The 17624-nt window shown below is 32.7% G+C and overlaps 2 protein-coding genes and 1 non-coding gene across 6 annotated transcripts; 2 read left to right on the top strand and 1 right to left on the bottom strand.

The window, feature by feature from the left end:
• Positions 1-8340: 8340 nt before the first annotated feature.
• On the top strand, positions 8341-10903 carry LOC109813522 (uncharacterized). 3 transcript variants are annotated; one of them, XM_020377727.3, is made up of 5 exons: positions 8341-8567; positions 8901-9023; positions 10018-10088; positions 10199-10285; positions 10390-10903. In XM_020377727.3, coding segments are annotated over exons 1-5 (537 nt in total). In that variant the 5' UTR covers positions 8341-8566; the 3' UTR covers positions 10645-10903. The 3 variants fall into 3 exon arrangements, with proteins under 3 accessions (XP_020233316.1, XP_082925387.1, XP_020233317.1); XM_020377728.3 differs by having other exon boundaries at positions 8343-8572; XM_083069261.1 differs by having other exon boundaries at positions 8342-9023.
• A 2082-nt stretch (positions 10904-12985) lies between these two features.
• Positions 12986-13059, bottom strand: TRNAR-ACG (transfer RNA arginine (anticodon ACG)). Its single transcript has one exon. It is a non-coding gene; the product is annotated as a tRNA-Arg (tRNA).
• LOC109813513 (oxidation resistance protein 1) lies at positions 12990-17605 on the top strand. Of its 2 annotated transcripts, none has more exons than XM_020377708.3 (9): positions 12990-13205; positions 13399-13647; positions 13718-14187; positions 14551-14623; positions 15325-15405; positions 15507-15570; positions 16180-16260; positions 16395-16479; positions 16658-17605. In XM_020377708.3, the coding sequence occupies exons 2-8, from the start codon at positions 13522-13524 to the stop codon at positions 16466-16468; spliced, it is 969 nt and encodes a 322-aa protein (XP_020233297.1). In that variant the 5' UTR covers positions 12990-13205; positions 13399-13521; the 3' UTR covers positions 16469-16479; positions 16658-17605. The 2 variants fall into 2 exon arrangements, with proteins under 2 accessions (XP_020233297.1, XP_020233296.1); XM_020377707.3 differs by having other exon boundaries at positions 12994-13205; positions 16180-16267.
• Positions 17606-17624: the final 19 nt, after the last annotated feature.

The raw sequence follows: 17624 nt of genomic DNA on the forward strand, positions 1-17624 counted from the left end.
ATTTACAGGGATAGAACCATTCACTGTTTAAGCTCAGAATTCGGTTCCCGGGGAACCGAATTCTGAGCATCAATATGTATTTTTTTTTGTTTTTTCAACTCTTTTATTTTTTTTTCGTGTTTGCAGGGGAGATGTGGGCTGACGTTGGAAGCGGAACGGCCCGTTCCGAAATCAGAACGGGCCGTTCTGCTTAAAGAAACAGAATGGCATTTGTTAAAGTGAAACGGGCCAAGAACGGGCCGTTCCGACGTTAAGAATTAACGTTGAAATAGATGTTGGAAGCAGCCCGTTTTAAATAAATTTTTGTGGTAATTTTTTTAATGTGGAACGGGCCGTTTTTGTTTTAGAACCGCCCGTTCCAAAATAGAAATTTACACATTTTTTTACTCCTAGAACGGATTCGGAACGTCCCGTTCCAGGAGCTGTTTTTACAAAGTTTTTTTTTATTTGGAACGGCCCGTTCTGGGTAAACAGTAAAAACTTGCGTTTTTCTATAAATAGACCCTCTCCCCTTCATTTTTTTCACACGATTTCAGATTAGCTTATCTCCTTTATTCCTTCCGTGTACCCCTTTTGAATCAGTTTCTTAGAATCACGTTCATTTCCTTTAAACCTTTCATAAAATGGCTTCTTCAATCTATGTTATTGTTCATTCTGATGGTTCCATTAACCAATGTCCAAATGAAGGAATCACCTTCTCTTCTCCATCTGCAAAATTAGTTCTTATCAACAGAGGAATTACTCTAGAAAGGCTTCAAAGAGTCATCCACAGAAAGCTACATCGACAAGATTTTGAGAGGGTGGATAGCATACATTTTCGGTACCCTATTAGACTTGGCCTAGGGGTTAGTAACTATACCTGTGTTGAGTTGACGGATGATGAAGACGTTGAGGCACTTTTCAATGTTCACGATTCTAATCAACTTCAATCAGGTATTGAATTATATACTACATTTACTACAGTTGAATCACATGCACCACAAGTTTCACCTTCACGTTCACCTTCTCAGCCATTTGAGCAAGCTAGACCTTCTGCTTCTCAACCCAATGTTGAAACCAACATTGAAGATGATGTTGTTGTTGGTCTCCCAACAGAAAATGTCTTTGATCCTTTTAGTGAGGACGAAGACGAAATTCTCTCTGCACATGAACATGATGATGAAGAAACCCTCCCAATTCCAAATAATCCACCACTACAACCACAACCAGTAGCCATATACAACCCACCTCCACACTTTTTAGAGTTTCCCAATGAAATCCAACAAGACAGTGAGTATAGCCATTTGTTGGAGCGTGATATGGTTGTGTATCCACCTGGAACACTATTTGTTGACCAACGCTTCCAAACAAAAGAACAAATGCAGGATGCCTTAAATAGATTTCACATTGTCAACCATTGCACTTACAAGGTTAAAAACTCAAGCAGTAGTAGGCTTGTTATGGAATGCGTTCACCACGACTGTGCCTGAGATGTCGTGGTATATTGCGAACCAGGGAACAACATTGGGAAATCATGATCCTTGAGGGCCCCCACACATGTGTTTCCCCACTTATCTCCCAAGATCATAATAAATTGGGATCACAAATGATTGCTCAAAGCATTGGTGAAATTATTGAGGTTGATCCATCAGCATCCATTTCAACCATCATAGCCCACATCAAGTCCACCATGGGTTATACAATTAGTTACAGAAAGGGATGGTTGGCCAAGCAACATGTCATTGAGAATATCTTTGGAAACTGGGAGGAGTCGTACAACAAATTACCATGTATGTTGCAAGCAATGCAAATGTATGTTCCAGGTTTTATTTGGAAATTAAATACGCAACCGGCTTACCAAGGTGAATTATTGGACGAGGGGAGTGTTATCTTCAAAAGGTTATTTTGGACCTTTAAACCATGCATTGATGGTTTTGCCTTCTACAAACCAATTGTACAAGTGGATGGTACATTTTTATATGGGAGATATAAAGGTACACTATTGGTCGCAGTTGCGCAAGATGGTCGCAACAACATAATTCCTATTGCATTTGCTGTTGTTGAAGGTGAAACTAGCGATGCATGATTTTTTTTTCTGAAGAACTTGAGGCGGTATGTAACACCGCAAGATGGGTTGTGCCTTATTTCTGATCGTCATGAAGCTATTCAAAGTGCATACTCAAGAAGGATTTGCTTCATCATCAACCACCGGATGTTGAAATGGTGCTGAAGAACTTCCAGGTTCATTACCGAATTGTGGACGGTAAAGAGATTGCATGTATGATTGTGCTAAAGATGGAGTTCTAAAATCTACTCCAAATAAATTTGTAAAAAAATCCTCTGAAGTTGTTGCAAATGAATGTCGTCTGTCAATTATGTTTTGTTCAGGAGTGACGTACTGAGGATTTGATACATGTTGACCAGTCTCTTCATGCGATCGCATGGAAGTTCGACCAGTCTCAAATGTTGTGGAAGTCCTTCGTTGTTGATGGGTCCTTGGATCTTGTAGTAGTCGTGGCACAGATAAAAAATAGATGGAATTGGCCATGTACCATTCCATGTATTCTCGTGTGTGAAATAGTGGGCCTTGCATTGGATGACCCATCAATGTGTGCTCACGTCTATTGTTCCATATGTCGATCTACTGAGCATGTCTTGTAACCCAATTTTCATCTTGTCTTCCCCTCATGTCAATGTTGTGCAGGTTATCCAAATTATTCGGTGGAGAAGGGACATCCTGGAAGAGACGAAATTGCAATTTCACTCTATCAGATTGGTGCCATTCAACAATTGCAAAACAAATAATGGAGGTGCATGATGTCCATAGCAGAGCATCTCTATATGCTTGCATCGGTATTGCTGTTTGCAATACTCCATATGGCGCCCATAAAAACTACAAAAAAAATTAAACTTTTTTAGTTAACATATTATGCTAAACAAAAGAAAATAAAAATAATAATAAAACTTTGATTTTAAAGAGTTACCTGATCATTCTGAATGTGATCAAACCTTGATCTATATCCAACAACATCATTATGAGGTACATTTTGAAAGTTTAAAACTCTGCCCCCGCTCCATTTACAGACTAGAGGGAATGATGCTGGTAACCTGGAAATAGGCGCAATATATGACATGCGATGCCATGCCCAAGATTGTAACAGAGATGCACAACCACCCATTGTTTTGCTACTAACATTTGTAGCTCTACACATTTCCCTATATAACATAGCTAAACAAGCCGACCCCCAACTATATCGTCTTGTTCTTCTAAGATTTATTAATAAAGATAATACATAAGATGTACCTTATTGCCTGTTTTGTCAGGCATCAAAACACCTCCTATTAAACCTAATATATATGATCTACAATGTGCATCAAGTTGTTCTTGAGATGGCTCCTCTGGTAATTCTAACATATTATCTCTTAACCACTTTAACTTAATCATAGAGCCAATTAGTGACTCACCTTTAACTGGCATGATTCCGAGACAGGTGGAGCACATTTCCTCCCAGTCATATAATGTTGGGCCAATGACTGGTAAACCATCAACTCTTAAGCCAAGTTGAAGTGCAACATCCTCTAGTGTTATGGTGCACTCTCCAGTTGGAAAATGGAATGTATGAGTCTCAGGTCTCCATCTTTCAACCAAAGCTGTGATTAATGCGTGATCCACTTTTAGATGTCTGAGGTTTGCAACCCCAGAAAAACCCACTTCCTCTAGTATAGGAACAATTAGAGGGTGAGGTTCTGGCATTGAATGACAGTAAGAACAAATAATATTCTCAGTCTCCTGCAATAATAATTACCAAAATTAGTACTAATTTGTTACAAGTTAATTGAAATTTAAAGTAAATAACGAAAGTGCTAAACTTACAGTTCTACCAATGAAAGCAGACCTATGCTCATTTTGCTTCCACAACAACATTTTTGATATAGTTAATAAAAATTGAAGAAAAAAAAATTTCTTACTATCAAGGTGAATCAGAAGCAGTACAGGAAAGGAGTAAATGAGACAAATTCAGCTAAAATCGCATTAAAAAATGAAGGGGAGGGGGACTATTTATAGAAAAACGCAACTTTTACTGTTTACCCAGAACGGGCCGTTCCAAAACCAGAACGGCTCGTTCCAAATCACAAACCCTTTGTTAAAACAGCTCCTGGAACGGGCCGTTTCAGGAGTAAAAAAATGTGTAAATTTCTATTTTGGAACGGGCTGTTCTAAAAGAAGAACGACCCGTTCCACGTAAAAAAAAAACAACCAAAAAATTTGTTTACAACGGGCCGCTTCCAACATCTAATTCAACCTTAATTCTTAACGTTGGAACGGCCCGTTCTTGACCCCGTTTCACTTTAACAAATTCCACTCTGTTTCTTTAAGCAGAACGGCCCGTTCTGATTTCGGAACGGGTCGTTCCGCTTCCAACGTCAGCCCACGTCTTCCCTGCAAACACGAAAAAAAAAAAATATAAAAGCAACTCAGAATTTGGTTCCCCGGGAACCGAATTCTGAGTTGAAAAAACAAAAAAAAAATACATTTTGGTGCTCAGAATTCGGTTTCCCGGGAACCGAATTCTGAGCTTAAACAGTAAATGGTTCTATCACTGTAAATAAAGTTGCATAGTGGTTAATTCAGTAATTTTAAAAAAAAAATAATATTTGTGTAAAAAATTCACTATAAACTCATTTGTTAAAAAAAAAAAGAAAAAAAAAAAGACATGGTAGATTATTCATTACACAATCAGATATTAATTTTTTAATTATATAAATATAACTAAAATGAGATGGCATTGATTTTTTTTAAAAAAATAATGGTGTCCATCATTTTTTTCCAAAAATAATTTAAATTTAAAATATCACTTCGTAGTCTTTTATAATTTATACAAATTAATGTAATTCATCTCTAATGTGCCATGAAAAACGATGCATTGACTTCAATTAAATAAATAAATTGACATTGGCTACGCCAGGAATCACTATGTTCGAACCGCGAACTACGCGTTCTAATTTGCAGACAAAAGGAGTACATTTACTATCTTTTCAGTTTATTTATTGGTCTCCATACCCACCTTTTTTACAAATTTCTCCCATCGAAAAAAAACCTCCTAAAATCATAAAAAGAAAATACAAGATATACATAATTTTAAATAAATTAATATCACATAATTTAATTAAATTGATTAAATTTATATTAAATAAAAAATATTAAAAATAAGATTTAGTATAATTTTTTAAATTTATACATAATATTAAAGGATTCTGACTTTTATATATATATATATATATATATATATATATATTATGAATCTCATTGTTTATGACAATAAAAGTATGTTGAATTACGATAATGTGGAGACTTTTTTTTTTAATATACCAATTTTTTTTTATTTAAATAATCTGGGCCTATTTTTATTTATGCAAATGACTCATTTACAGGCCAAATTTTTTGATTTTTTTTCTTCAGATTTTTGGATTTTTTTTTCATTTTTTGGTTTTTTGGTTTTTTGGTTTTTTTTTTCTTCAAAATTTTGATTTTTTTTATTCGTTTTTTGTTTTTTTTTCAGATTTTTTATTTTTTTTTCGTTTTTCATTTTTTTATTTTCAGATTTTTAAAAGAATTATAATTAATTAAACCAGTGGGAATTGTATCTCTGCTGCAACAAAGATTCTATTGAAGGCATGATAATGTGTCACGGTGCATGTATGAAGACATGCAAGCTTTTAAGACATACTTTTGAACCCTTTTTTTTTTTTTTTTTTTTTCATATTTGTGTTTATACTTTTATAATTTAATGTAGTTTTTTATTCCTAATCATGATAGTTAAATCGGGATACAAATAGTGTATCGGAAAATCTATATTTTAAATCATGAATCGAATCATAAGATTCATGATCAATAAAAATATTATATATATATATATATATATATATATATATATATATAAGTACTCAAGACATATTTTAACATAAATAAACATAAAAAATGAAATCATACATTAATATATAGTTAATAATATATAAATATATTTTAATTTATTTATTTTTACATATATATAAAAATTTAAATAATTTATAATACATATTTTTTCTTGTGGTTCGTCCCTGGACTATCCAAGGCCGATAGCGGTGACTAATCTCCTCGCTAGGTTGGAGGCACCTCAAAGGGTGAGATAGCTGGCAGGATTCGAACCCTTGACCTTGCTTAAGGGTAGATCCCTACCGCTGAACCACACGCTTGTGGTTAATAATAATATACATATAAAAATAGAAACATAACTTAATTTATACATTAAATATTTTTAATAATAAAAATTTATAGTAGTTAAACAAAATAAAAAAATAAAGAAAATAAAATATTTAAGGTGTTATATTAAATTTTTTATTACTTAAAATATTATCTAAATAATAATAATAATAGTTAATAATAAAGAGAAGTTACTTTCTAAAAAAAATAGTGAAGTGAAAGGCCCCTTAACCAAATCAAAAAATAAAATAAAACTTGGCCAGGCCCAATTTTTTCAGCCCTAATTATTTATCCTGCAACCCTTCTAATGGTGAGATTCAAGCCAATATGTTTAGTCTCACCATTAGAAGTAAAATAAAATAGTATTTAATATGTTGAGTGGTTATTATTTTAAAAGAAAATGGTTATTATTTTAAAAAAAAAGTAGTTATTTTTTTTAAGAGAGTAACCACCAGTAAGCGTTAAAATTAGATAAAGAAAAGTGGAGACTAAAACCTTTTTGTATCCCCTTTATCTTAAGTTATAGATAATCTATATTCTATACTAATCTATAAAAAGAATAACCTTTTAATAACTATTTGATCTTTATATTTGATAGACTATTATACTATTTTATTATTTAATTTTAACTTTTATTTTATTTTTAATAGAGATATAAAATATCTCAATTTTAATAGTTAAATATAATCAACATGTATGTACATTATCAAGACTATAATACTAATTATTTTTCTTAAATTTAAAATATAATATATGTTTAAAAATATATAATTGTACAAATTAAAATACATACTCTTAAAGATTAAAAAAATATTTTAAAAAACATGTACCGTTAAAATATCTCATTCGGTTATATATATATTTTTTCCCTTGAATCCATGACCTTTTCTAAAAAATATGTAAACATTTTATTTTTTGGGGGCCAGGAACTAGAGAACTCTTAACTTTAGAAGCTGAAATGGGCTTTAAATATTATGGGTCGAATTTGCACAGACCCATTACTGCTATCCTCAAAAGTGTTGTTATTCTCAGCAAACCCTAGTTCTTCAGCCGCGCCTCAACTTTGAACCAATCCCACTCCCACTTCTCTTCACACAAAGCCTCTCAAAAATGGTACTCTCTTTGTCTCTCTAGTAATTAATAATAAGGTTGATGATATATATACCTCCATTTTTTCATACATACACTTCCTTTTTAAAAAAAAATATTAAAATTTTAAATTATTCTTAATATTATTTGAAATAAAAAAAATTATTATAGAAAATATTTTTCAAAGGTTGATGATATATACATCTCCTTTTTCATATAAGTACACCTCCTTTTCAAAAAAAATAATTAAAATTTTAAAATATTCTTAATTTTTATTTTTTTTATTTTTTTTATTTTACATTCACAACATTTAATTTAGTACTTTTTTTACAGATCTTTCTTTTTTCTTCTTTTTTTCTTTTTTCAATTTTTACATGCACCCCGTTATTTTTCTTTCACCTCACCTATTTTGGTAGCATGTAAAAATTGAAAGAAAAAAAAAGTGTGAAAAAAAAGAAAAAAGTAGAAAATTGAAAGTTAAAGGTATAAAATTAAAAAATATATATAATATTTTATAATTTTTTTAAAAATATAAAGAAGGTGTACTTATAAAAAAACAGGAGGTGTATATATCATGAGCTATCCGTCCGAAAAGAACTTTCCATCAGAATAATTACGGAAAGTACTTTCCAGAATACTAAAATTACTATTCCAGAAATAACTTTCCGTCAAAATAATTATGGAAAATACTTTCCGTAATAGTAATTTTAGTGTTACGGAAAGTACTTTCCATAATTATTCCGACGGAAAGTTATTTTCAGAATAGTAATTTTAGTATTCCGGAAAGAACTTTCCGTAATTATGTACAAATACACTTCCGAAAAAATTTTCCATGATAATTTTTTTTTAATTTCAAATAATATTAAGGATAATTTAAAATTTTAATATTTTTTTAAAAAAGGGGTGTATGTATAAAAAAGTGAAAGTGTATATATCATCAGTCTAATAATAAAGAGAAGTTGCTTTCTAAAAAACAAAAAGTGAAGTAAAAGGCCTGTTAACCAAATCGAATGATAAAATAAAACTTGGCCCGGCCCAACTTTTTCAGTTCTAATTATTTATCCTGCAACCCTTCTTAATGGTAAGACTCAAGCCGTCGCCGCCGCCGCCGCCTTCCCTCTTAGAAGAAGACAGGTCTGCAGATGCCGGAGAAGACATAGCGACCGTCGGTGTAGACAGAGCCGCTGTCAGAGAAGAAAGATCGACGGAGATCCGCCGGAATAGACAAATCGACGGAGATTCGTCGGAGAAGAAGACAGATCGGCACTTTCCCTCTCTTTTCTGCTTTTTTTTCTTTCTAAAAAGAAACTATTTTTTTAGGGTTTCCAGAATCGGGTCTCGCGTGATCCGACCCGGTTTCGAGGCGCGACCCGCTGTTTCGAAATCGTGCGATTTAGTCCAGAATCGCGAATTTTCCGATTCACGCCACGATACGCACGATTCACATGCGATTCTTGATAAAAAACGAGATGACATGTGATTCGAATCGCGGAACCTCGGAATCGTATCGTATCGCGATACATCCGATACCTACTACCATGTTCCTAATTTTTCCCCTTCAATCTTTTTTCCCTTTCATTTTTCAATGCAGTGATGGGAAAGATGTACAAGAATAGGAAACAAGCTGGTGGGCATGGACCTCCAAGAGAAAATACTGATACGCAAGAACATAAAATGGACTTAAGGAAGATTATGAAAGATGTTGAAAATTTTAGTAAGGAAGATTGTGTTGTCTTTATCTTTTTTAGTTTTTGAATCATCTTTCTGTAGATGTGGTTTTGATATTCAATTCAATAGAAGACAAGTGGATGATTATGTTCTTGCTTCTTAGTATAATATTTCATATAATTTGGTTGGATTTCTTTGGTTTGTCTGATGCATCTTGATTCTTGAATAGCTGTACAATGCATACTTGGTAGCTGAACTCGTTGATTTTTATTCATGTAGCTAGATAGATGTGATAGGAATGCTGACACTGAATTTCATAGTTTCAAAGCTTAGTGTCATATGAACAGATGCCAATGCATTGTTAAAGGAAGTTATGAATTATTATTGTATGTTTCAACTGATATGTTTATGGATTTGGAAGTTCTTGGAAGAGTTTGAAACTTTTAAAGTTCTTAATTCTGTTGGTCAAGGAATAAGCTTTCATGGGTATATTATTCTCTTCCTTGTAGTTCTCCTTTCCATATAAAGTCTTTTTATTTTTTTGTGCAAAACATAATTTATTCTTAGTTGAAACTGTCTCAACCTAAACTTCTAATTTAGGATATGTGGTAATGGCTGCAACTTCTCACTGTTCTTTCACGTTCTCTTGTAAAATTTAGGGTTGCTTGTAACTTTTATGTTAATTCTGCCGTTATCTATGATTATAGTTTCTTTAACCAGGATGATTTAGTGGATTGAATTGAACTGTATAGTTGATTGCCATTGGCGTTCTTGAGGGTTTTGTTGTTGGAAATATAAGAACACTACTTAGAAGTTGTTGAGTAATATGTGGGCTATAATTGATTTTCTTTGTATATTGAATGCATGAATGATTAGAAAAAGTTTGTTCCTTTATTTCAATATTGTGGTATTAGAGCTGAAAAATTAATGGTAACCATACATACCTAGTTCTCCAGCTTTTGTTTGCCTTTCCACTACATTCAGAAAAAATGGTAGTGCAGTTGCTTCCTATAATGGCTGCTAACTATCGTATTTTCCAGGCTACTCACATATGACATGGAAAGAACGCAAAAAGATTGAAAATAGGAATGTTGTTTCTCTTGGAGGGAAGGTGAGGACTATTGTTGATTTTTTATTTTGTTTGCCATGTGCCAAAGCAAATACTATTACAAGCATGATCATAAACAAATTTCCTATTGATTATCATTTCACCATATGTAGCCCCCTAAGAATCAGAGATTACCTTTAAGTGTGGCACGACCAATGATGAAGAAACAACAGGAGAGGGAGCAGAAAATGCTCCAAGAGGTAATTCATTTCTATCATTCCCCGCTTTTATCCCCTCGATATTTTTCTGTCCGTCTCTTACTGACATTATTCATACATAATATGTACAACGTTGTGGCTTTTAGCGTTTGATTCTTGGACATTTTGGGGGAAAGCTTGGTGGTAGCAGTAAAAGATCAGCTGGGAAGCACAAGCTAGAGAACAGGGGCCTGAAGTCAAGTGAAGGTCATTTTAGAAATGGCATACTCAATGTGAAGCATTTGTTAAATTCAGCACCATCAAGAGATCATGAAAGTGGAACCAGAATGTCCAATACAAGGAAAGGGAATGGTGGTAAGAAGAAACATGGTAAAAAGGGTGCCGGTAAGAAGCACCGTTGAGCACATCCTTGTGAATGAAATGTTTCAGGAAGAACATTGAGGAGTCATTTTTTAATATGTATGACCTTTATAAATCTATTATGACCCTTAGCCTTTGACAGAGTAAAATGAAATAGAATAGAAATAGACAATCATGTCATGTGTACTACGAAATATTGATAATTATACATCTGAACAAGATATTGTGTCTTGTTTTGGATTTTTGTGCTTGTTAAACCTTGACGGTGTAAAGTGGAATTGCATATATATTTCTGTCCCATTTGGAATGTATTTGAGTATTTAAAAAGTAATAATATTATTTTCACGTGTTATTTTATAATAATTATTATTTTACAGTAACTCTAGTTCAAACATAAATTATTAAACATTTGATAAAATAAATCTTTTGGAGATAAGTGAAGTTATGAATTTATAAAAAATATATTTCAGAAATTATTACAAAAACATCATTTTATGGGTTTTGATTAAGAATTTTAAACTAATTAGGATCTGTTTGTTTTAAAATTTAATTAGTTTAAAATTGATTAACATTAATTTTGAATTGTTGAATATAATTGAAATATTTGCTTAAATTAATTTATATTACAAGTTATATTAGAACGTATACATCGGAAAATTATTATAAGGTTGTGATTTCAGATAATTATAGTTTTGGTAAGTAATTCTTTGTAAAATACATTTTTAAATTATTAAACATTTGGTAAAACACTTTATAAAATAACTATGTCAAATGTTTTACCTTTATTATACGAATCGAAGTTATAAATAATAATTTAGACAAAAAAGTGTAAAGCAGGAAGTATATGAAAATTATATGCATATATGTTTATTTACGAAAAACCAAATTAATAGGAAAAAAATCATTTTATTTTTTGTGTTTAATTATTTTTCTTTTTCTTTTATGTATCTAACAACTCGTAATAATCCCTAAGCTTGATGGTTTAACTACAAATAGAGAAAAACACATACATAATTTTATCTAAGATTAACATATAGTAGTTTCTGGATATACAATTAATTATGTATATACATGTACAAAAATTAGTACCAACAACTAAAATGTTATACAAGTATATATATATATATATATATATATATATATATATATATATATATAGATAGATAGAGTAATTCAAAAATTATATTATATAAACTTAAGTTATGGGTCAAGCAACAACTAATAACAACTAAATTAACTACTTTAAAGTAGTTTAAAGAGAAGCTTAACATGGCCTCAAAAGAATTTCATTAGTAGTTTATCTTTGTTCTGCTTTTATATCAAATATGATTATCGTAATTCAATTATATCGAAACATGCAATGATAAATTAGTATTAAAAAAAATCAATAATGAACAATAAAAAAGTAAACCTTACTATACTATCAACATATAGAATTCAACTCATTTCAATATACAATATATACTCCAACTTGAACAACACAACAATACAACTCATCATAATTCAAGATGGCATATGCATCATAGAACTCAACAACTCAACCACATATGTACAACAAATTTACTAAATACGTGGTTACACATTCCAACTTAGAGATCTCCTACAATATAGACAAGTAGTTTAGGTGGTTTGATCTTATCATACTAACAACTCAATTTTTTTCAATCCAACTAGATCAATAACCAATTTGGATAATAATTCATAACATGGTTTCTTGGATTTCATCACTTAAACTAGTAAGTCTAATATTTTTGTTAGGATATAACAACTTGGGTGTGAACATACCACAACATTAATTAACATAACTAAGTCATCTATGAGATTAGTCCGTCAACTACCCTCTAAATATTTTGCCATTTTAGTACTTAGTTAGAGATTTTACCCCTGACTTTGTACCTAACTTTATTATGGTCATTTTATACTCATATGTCTTGACTTTATTTATATACAAATTAATAATGATCGCTTGTAGTTAGAATGTCTCAACTTAAACCACATATTAGATTAACTAAGGTCCTAGAAAATTAATAGTGGTCGCTTGTAGGAATTAGAATAATACAACAAAAATAAAAAAAATAATATGTAAAAAAAAAAATTGTCAATTCTAAATAATATATACAATTAAAAGTGTTTTTTTAGTGTCATCTAATCATAAATATTTATGTTGTCAACTTAAAAAAAAAAAAAAAAAAAAAAAAAAAAAAAAAAAAACCACATAACCTTAGCGTTTAAATTTGTTACGAATAGACGGTGAGAGAGCAAGTATAGTTTTATTTAATGGAGCGGGTGAAAACAAAAACTTAAATTTGTTACGAAGAGACGCAAGAGAGCAAGTGTATTCTTATTTAATGGAGTGGGTGGAAAAAAAAATTTAAAAGAAGCCGACTTCACTGGGGATCGGAACCCAGAATCTCTGGTTCCGTAGACCAGCGCCTTATCCATTGGGCCATGAAGTCTTTTTGACATTCCGCTCTGTCATTAGTAAATTAACTTTACTTTCAGTCTAGTTAGGCTGTTCCTTTCCTTGGCACCTTTTGCCGCCTGGTGATCGCAGAACCATGGAGCCACGCTCGGGAGCTGCACTGCAACCGCAAGCATACAGGTTTGGTAACTCACCAACCTCTAAATCATCTCTGCACCAGCAACAAAATTATATTATTATTATTATTATTATTATTATTATTATTATTATTATTATTATTATTATTATTATTAATATTATATTATTCTCCTTTGTTTCGCTTTTTTTAAAAGTCAGACCAAAATGATAACAATAATAATCGATTTTGTCGCAGAGAAAAAGGAAGAAGGAATTAAGCAGAGGATAGGAATATAGGAATAAGGAATCCCAATCCATATTTATTTTAGCGGTGGAAATTCAACACTGCTCGCTTATATTCCATTTATAGCAATAGCAGATGGGTAAAAAGCAATCATTTCGGAGTAAAGCAGCGCACTTTGTTTCTGATCTCACCACTGTTCTTCTCAACCCTATTTCTGACAACAACAACAACAACAACAACCCTATTTCTCTCCCTCCTTCCGTAAGTTTTCATTCTCTTATTATCATTGAATTGAATTCAATTGATGTAAATTAACGTGCTTGTTGTTCAGGAAGAAGAAGACGAAGAAGCGGGTGAGTCAAACGGTAGTCACGACCATGAGGTGATAAATTCAATTGATGGACCTGATACTTCATCCTTCACTGCGTTTCTCTACTCTTTGTTATCTTCTTCGGATTCCGGGGTTGAGAAGAATGATGATGAGGTGGCAGGTGATGACTCTGCCGTGAAGACCAGTTTGTTTTCCAGGGGCAAGCATTCACTTGGTAGGGCCATTCAACAAGCTGCGCTAATGGGTGCATTTCGCGTCAGGGATACTAACAGGAATAATAATTACACCGATACCAAGTTCAACGAGGGGATTCAGATGAAGTGCCTTGTGAGGGACCCTGTGCCTGTTGTTGATCATTATCAGCCTCAAATTTCTGAGCCTTCAATGCTCGTTTCTGATGGGATGAGGGATGCTGTGTATGCCTCACTTCCGGGGCTTGTTCATGGCAGGAAATGGATGTTGCTATACAGGTATATATAATATGTATAAGATGAAGGTTTTCTTTTTGTTTGATAAACCAAGATTTCTCTATGTAAAAGTCAAGGACTAATCTCTTAGGTACTGAGATTCAATTAGTTTAAGAGGTTGAACTCTCTCAAGTCTCAACAAATATTTTTTCATACACACGGACTAAAAATTGAACTCCTGACTACATCTTTAAGAGACAAGATTATTTATCAACTATTATGTCACACTTCTTTGGTATCTAAGGATGAAGATTCGTTGGCATTTGGAAGATAGAAAGATTGTGCAGTTCTGTGTACAAGTTTAAAAGTTAAAACTCTTGTTTATTACTGTTTGTTTCGTGTGTTAATTTTTTGCATTTTGTACAGCACTTGGAAGCATGGTATATCACTTTCAACACTTTACCGGAGAAGCATGCTTTGGCCTGGATCGAGTTTGCTGGTACAGCTTCATTGACCTTAGATTATCAATCTTATGCATGTACTTATGAATTATCTATGTGTATTCTTCATTGGAGAATTTTTTTTTACAAATAGTATAACAGTCAAATGCACATTTTTATTATATTTCCCCCCCTTTTTGAGTATACTAGTTGATGTCTGCTTGGACTTTATTTGCTTGATAAATTGATTGGCACATTGGATTGGTGACAGGTTTATGCATTATAGTTACTTCCAATTTACTTTAATCTTTCATGGTTACTTCCAATTTGACAGACAAAAAGTACATATTTTACACATGAACAAGCCGTTGTTGATTTGAATTTCCCAGATGCAGAGGAAACAACTATTATGTTTGGCACTGTTCTGCTAGCCCTGTTTCATTGATGGTTGCAGTGTAGTTTCTATATCAAATACAAAGTTTTGACATTGTAATTAATAATGGTACTAGAGCAGCATGCAGTAGTTTAAGATGACTATGTGTTGAAGTCCCATGTTTGTAAGCTTACTGGTTAAAAGTTTATGCTGTCCAATTATAAATCCACATCTTGGAATTCTGTTATTTTACCACGGCTTGGCTCACTCTTATCTGGATTTGCAAAGATATATGCATTATGCTGTTCTTTAATCAGCAAGACTAATTTCTAATTGCTACTATCTTCATTCATGAATTGGTTCTCAATATCAGCTATTTTGTTCCAGGTTGTTGGGGACCGTAAAGGAGCAGTATTTGGTGGCTTGGTTGAAGCTCCTCTTAGACCATCTAACAAGAGAAAATATCAGGTCACCTCTTGTCTCTACTCCCTTACAGTGTTGGGTGTTGGCTGCTTCATTTTGCAACATAGTAATTTTTTTTTATCTTGTTGGCATTAAATTTTGCACAGGGAACAAACAATTCATTTGTTTTCACAAACACCTCTGGTTGTCCTGTTATATATCACCCAACAGGTATCTATTTTTCATTGAGTTTGAATTTGCCATTCTTTATCTTTCTTTTGCTGTTATCACTATACTGTATTTTGCTATCCACCAAAACTTACTATACTGCATTTGTTTACCAACTTATGACACTTCCCTGCGGGTTTTGTGGGGAACCTTTTATAAATTATTCTATGAAGTACATTTTATACATCAATATTCACCATTATTTTTGTTTGTAAGGTTTAATCTTAACTTTATTCATTCATCTGAATGTCATGTAAAAAAAATGAATTATCTGACATGTTTAACAGTTCCCATAAAAAATTAAACTCTGATTTTCAATCTTAAAGCATTTGATCAACCCAGGAGAAAAGAAGTTGATATGCTCCTATTCCTTTTATAATGACCCTGAAAAGGTTGACGTAACATTGTCATTTGAGATTCAGCATTGTATTTTTGTGCAAGATTTAGCATCAGTTTGAGATAAGTTTTGAAACATGATATAGTAAAAAATTAGATGTGTAAACTCCCGCTTGATGTGCATGATTGACGGAAAATGAATATCTGGCTTTGTTTGGAATTCCATATGCTTCTTTTCTCTTTACTAACTACGATGAATTAACCACAACATTGCAGGAGAAAACCGGTACTTCACACTTTGCACCACTGACTTTCTAGCAATTGGTGGGGGAAGTCATTTTGCGCTTTATTTGGACGGTGATCTGTAAGAGCTTTGTTCTTTCATAATGCTATATTTTCCTCGCTCTCCTCGAACAAATCATTAGCCTACCTTCTATAATATCATTGTCCTGAATTTTGTCTTTTTTTGTTTTGTGGCTTATCAACTCAAGATTGCATGGGTCCAGTTCGGTTTCAGAAACTTACGGGAATCCTTGCCTTGCACATTCTGAAGAATTTGAAGTGAAGGAAGTAGAGGTGCACACAAAACTCTCCAACCCACACGAACCCCATTCACTTTCACCTGAGTCCCCCTAACTTTCTTTTTCCCTTTTATCTATTTGTTCTAGCTGATTTGTTTCCCACCAAATTTATTAGTTGTAGAGACATTTGGTTAAAGAAAAACTAATTAGCAAATTCTCTTTCATCCATGCAGTTTTGGGGCTTCGTATTTCCTTCAAAGTATGCGGAAATCATGGAATTGAGCAGAACAGAGACACCTGGGGTCTGTCGCTGGTAAATATTTCTCTGGGCACGTGTCAATGCCTCAGCAGTTTGTAATTCATTGACGGGTCATGCTGCGTCATAAACTTGACAATATCTGATAGTAAAGGATACATAGTTGATTGATAGACAATATGATGAAGAAATTTCATATATCCACTCATGTTACAACTGTGTAACATGCTTGTAAATATTTGCAAGACTGTATGTACAGAGTTCATAATCATACCCATTACAAAATGGCCAATTTTGTGTGATGTGTTTGCATGCATTATTAAAGCAGATGAAGGAAAACGAAGGATACCTTGTGCTCCAGTATTGTTGAAGTCAACTGTTCTACAGTCCTATAACAAAAATGCTTTAGAAGAAAGAGGGTGTCTTTTACAGCTTGCATAAAAGGTGTTCAGACGGGATTTTTTGCTAGGCTGCACTACTTCTATATCTTCTGCTAATGCTTCCGTCACATGCAGTTACATATCGGAATTTTTTTTCTTCCATGCGACACTGTATTATTGATATTTTGAAGTCTGCATGACACACTAAGACCTATCCTGGAACTGTTGCACCAGCATCATTCTTCTGAAACGGTTGAGCATAATTAGATGTAGGTTAGCTAGGTTTAACATCTCAGTCCTAGCAAATAAATCTAAGATCTCCATGTACTAGAATGTAGAGAAAAGGAAAAGGCTTGCCTCTTATTTGTTGCACAAAAGATACTGAAGAGCATGACAAAAGAAATGGGGGAAAAAAAACTGAAAACCCTCCTTCGGAGAGAAGTCCCCAAAAATTGTCTCAATTTTTAACATTTGTAATGTGTGTTTGGATTGAATTATGTTTAGATACTATTTGAACAATGGATCAAGTTTTATGTTTGGATACATATTAGGTGAAAAATGATT

The sequence above is a fragment of the Cajanus cajan genome, chromosome 2 (genome assembly GCF_000230855.2).
Source record: "Cajanus cajan strain Asha chromosome 2, NIPB_CcT2T_4, whole genome shotgun sequence".
Lineage (NCBI taxonomy): Eukaryota > Viridiplantae > Streptophyta > Magnoliopsida > Fabales > Fabaceae > Cajanus > Cajanus cajan.